General features: G+C 35.1%; 1 protein-coding gene across 1 annotated transcript; it reads right to left on the minus strand.

Annotated features, from left to right (window-relative positions):
- Positions 1–286: 286 nt before the first annotated feature.
- AK88_02889 (uncharacterized protein) lies at positions 287–1,255 on the minus strand (the record flags this gene model as incomplete). The annotated part of the gene is made up of 2 exons (XM_012480512.1): positions 287–847; positions 1,178–1,255. The coding sequence occupies 2 exons, from the start codon at positions 1,253–1,255 to the stop codon at positions 287–289; spliced, it is 639 nt and encodes a 212-aa protein (XP_012335935.1).
- Between the last annotated feature and the right edge of the window lie 1,412 nt (positions 1,256–2,667).

Raw genomic sequence — 2,667 nt, forward strand, 5'->3', positions numbered from 1 at the left:
AAAAAAAAAAAAAAAAAAAGTCTCCTTTAAAAACTTCCTATTATAATGCCACTAAGAAACGTGAAGACATACATGCACAGGGATGTATTTTCGGTCCGTAGCCAAGACGTACAAAGAGAAGAACAGGCGCACATTCACTTTAACATGTTCAGTACACGGTACCGTTCGTGTGGGGACGACCACAAAAGTATGGCCCCCAAATGTTTCCCTTTTTGCGCCTCCATTTTGTGCTGCTTTCTCGAAGTCATTTCATTTTTTTGTTGTTATTCGCGCACAATTAAACTGCTTAGTCACAGAAGGTCTGGTCGGTCTGGATGATGAATGGCCAGCTGAGGAGGGATGGCTCATATCCAGCCAAGAAGAGGGAGTTCAACAATTTGTTATAGGTTTCTAGGAGGACGGTTCTGTATTTAGAGATGATGATCATGGGCTCAGTAGATTTCTTTCCTGCGATGATAATGTGTTCGTACTCATTCTGCTCATTGGCTTCAGCGTACACAATGTTTACGTCATTGTTGAGGAGGACTTGTTGGTTTCCTTCAACTAAGTAGATGCTAGCGTTGAATTCGTCAACGGTGGTGGTGTTCTCATCAATTGGCTTGTTCAAAATTAATTTGAAGGTCATTTCAGACTTTTGTTCACCGAAGAGGTAGTTTCTGTCACAGGAGAAGTTTACCAATATGTATCCTAAGTTGCCATCTCTCTTGAGGCCTGAAAATTCATACTTGGTACATCTGCATAATAGTCCTGGGAATATTTTGTCCGAGGCATTGGTTGAAATTTCGTAAAAGGTTCCCTGCAGTTGTTTCAGGTCGATGTTCTTCGTGATGACGTGCACGAGTCCATCCTACGGGGGCAAAAGGGCAAAAAAAAAAAAAATATATTTAGTAAAAAAAAAAAAAAAAATACAGAATGGGTAAGCGCGCAGTAGCGCAGTTGCGCAGTTACGCGGTTACGCAGTATATGCGCCATTTGTTCAACTAGTTTTTTTTCCAACAGGCTGAGGCTGATGGTACAACGAAGGGTACTTCAAAATATGTAGAGGAAAAAAGTATCCCCCCGTACAGATAATTGAAACCCCCGTTTTTTTTTTTTTTTTTACAAAGGCGCAAACCCCGAACATCCTCATTTTTCTGTTTTCCTTTTTTTATATTTATTTTGTGTTTTTTTGCCTTACATTATTCTTGGGGGCGTCCGATGCCCTAGCAGAGGAGAACAACAAGAACATGAAAAAGAGAAACACTTTGGCAATCATTTTGACGAAGTTGTAAAAATATTAAAAAATTGGTTTTTCCTTTTTTTTTTTAAAATAGGAATTGTGAAAAAGCCTGCCTAGAGAAAAGGAGAAAAAAAATGTTTAACAAAATAATTCGTATTCGTATTTTATATTTATATTTTAGAGAAACAAGGGCAAATGCAAAAACTCTTTTTTTTTTATTTATAATGTAAATTATTACAACTAAATAAAAACTAGGTAAAAATTAAAAGTAAATAAATGTTAAGCAAAATTAAAATTAAAACTGAACAGAACTAAAAATTGACTAAAATAAAAAATTGGTGAACTCTCGAATTTGTAGGGGATTTTTTGTTAAATTTGGTTTAAAAAAAAAAAAAAAAAAAATATGTCAACTTTGTAACATATTTTAAACAAAAAAATGAAAAATCTCTGTTTTTGTAGAAAATGACGCGGTACAGTAGGGGGCGAGGGGGGTTGATTAAAAAATACAACGTGGCAAAAAAAAAAAATAAATAAAATAAAAAAAAACATTTACATAAAAAAAATATGTAAACGCAATAAAACTGGAATATACAAAATAAAATAATTAACGTAATAGCACAAATGCGCGCGGAGGTAACATGATACTTGGTACAGGTTTACAACACGGGGCAACTGCAGGTCGGGTTTCAAGCATGTGCCACGCCGCGAATACCACTACGCATTTTTATTATTAGTATGCTTCATCTATATATGTTCTCTCTTTTTTCATGTAACAGGTAACATGTAACATTTATTTGTTTTTTTTTTGTTTTTTTTTTTTTTTGCATTCACGTGCGTACTGTTTTTTGTGGTATGGAGTGACAAACCTGTATAGGAACAGTGTAGGAGTCCTAGCGGAAAGGGGTAAAAGGTTCGTCGCAAGAACAAAAAAGGGGGAGAGTTAAGTGGAAGGGGTTTCTGGGTTCAGGTTGAATTGGGGCAAATAAGCAAAAGAGAGCAAATCGGTAAATTCACATATGCAACAAAAAGTGTCGGGGTAATAATTCGCGCAATTTTCAAACTCGACAAAAATGACAAATGGGAGAAAAAAAAAATAATAATATAAATAAATTGGGACGGAGAGAACATATAGTTTTTATTTTATTTATTTGTTAATATATTTTTTTTAATTTGATCAGTGAAGAGAATTAAGCAAACCCGCCAATGTTGAAACGGGGTGAAACTTATGCTCCATATGCTGTGCGCGGGGTTACCTACATATATAGCATGCATAATCGTAGAATAAAAATAAATTCCGCATGTTTATATATAGGGGCTACTTTTTTTTTTTTTAACGCCCCTTCGCGGGTGCGGCAAGAATAATAATACCCACAATGCTTCTTTTACACGGAGTGTACAATTTCCTGTTTTATGTAGGTACCATTTTTTTGGCTCTTTTTTTTTTTTTT

Source organism: Plasmodium fragile (genome assembly GCF_000956335.1).
Source record: "Plasmodium fragile strain nilgiri unplaced genomic scaffold supercont1.30, whole genome shotgun sequence".
NCBI lineage: Eukaryota > Apicomplexa > Aconoidasida > Haemosporida > Plasmodiidae > Plasmodium > Plasmodium fragile.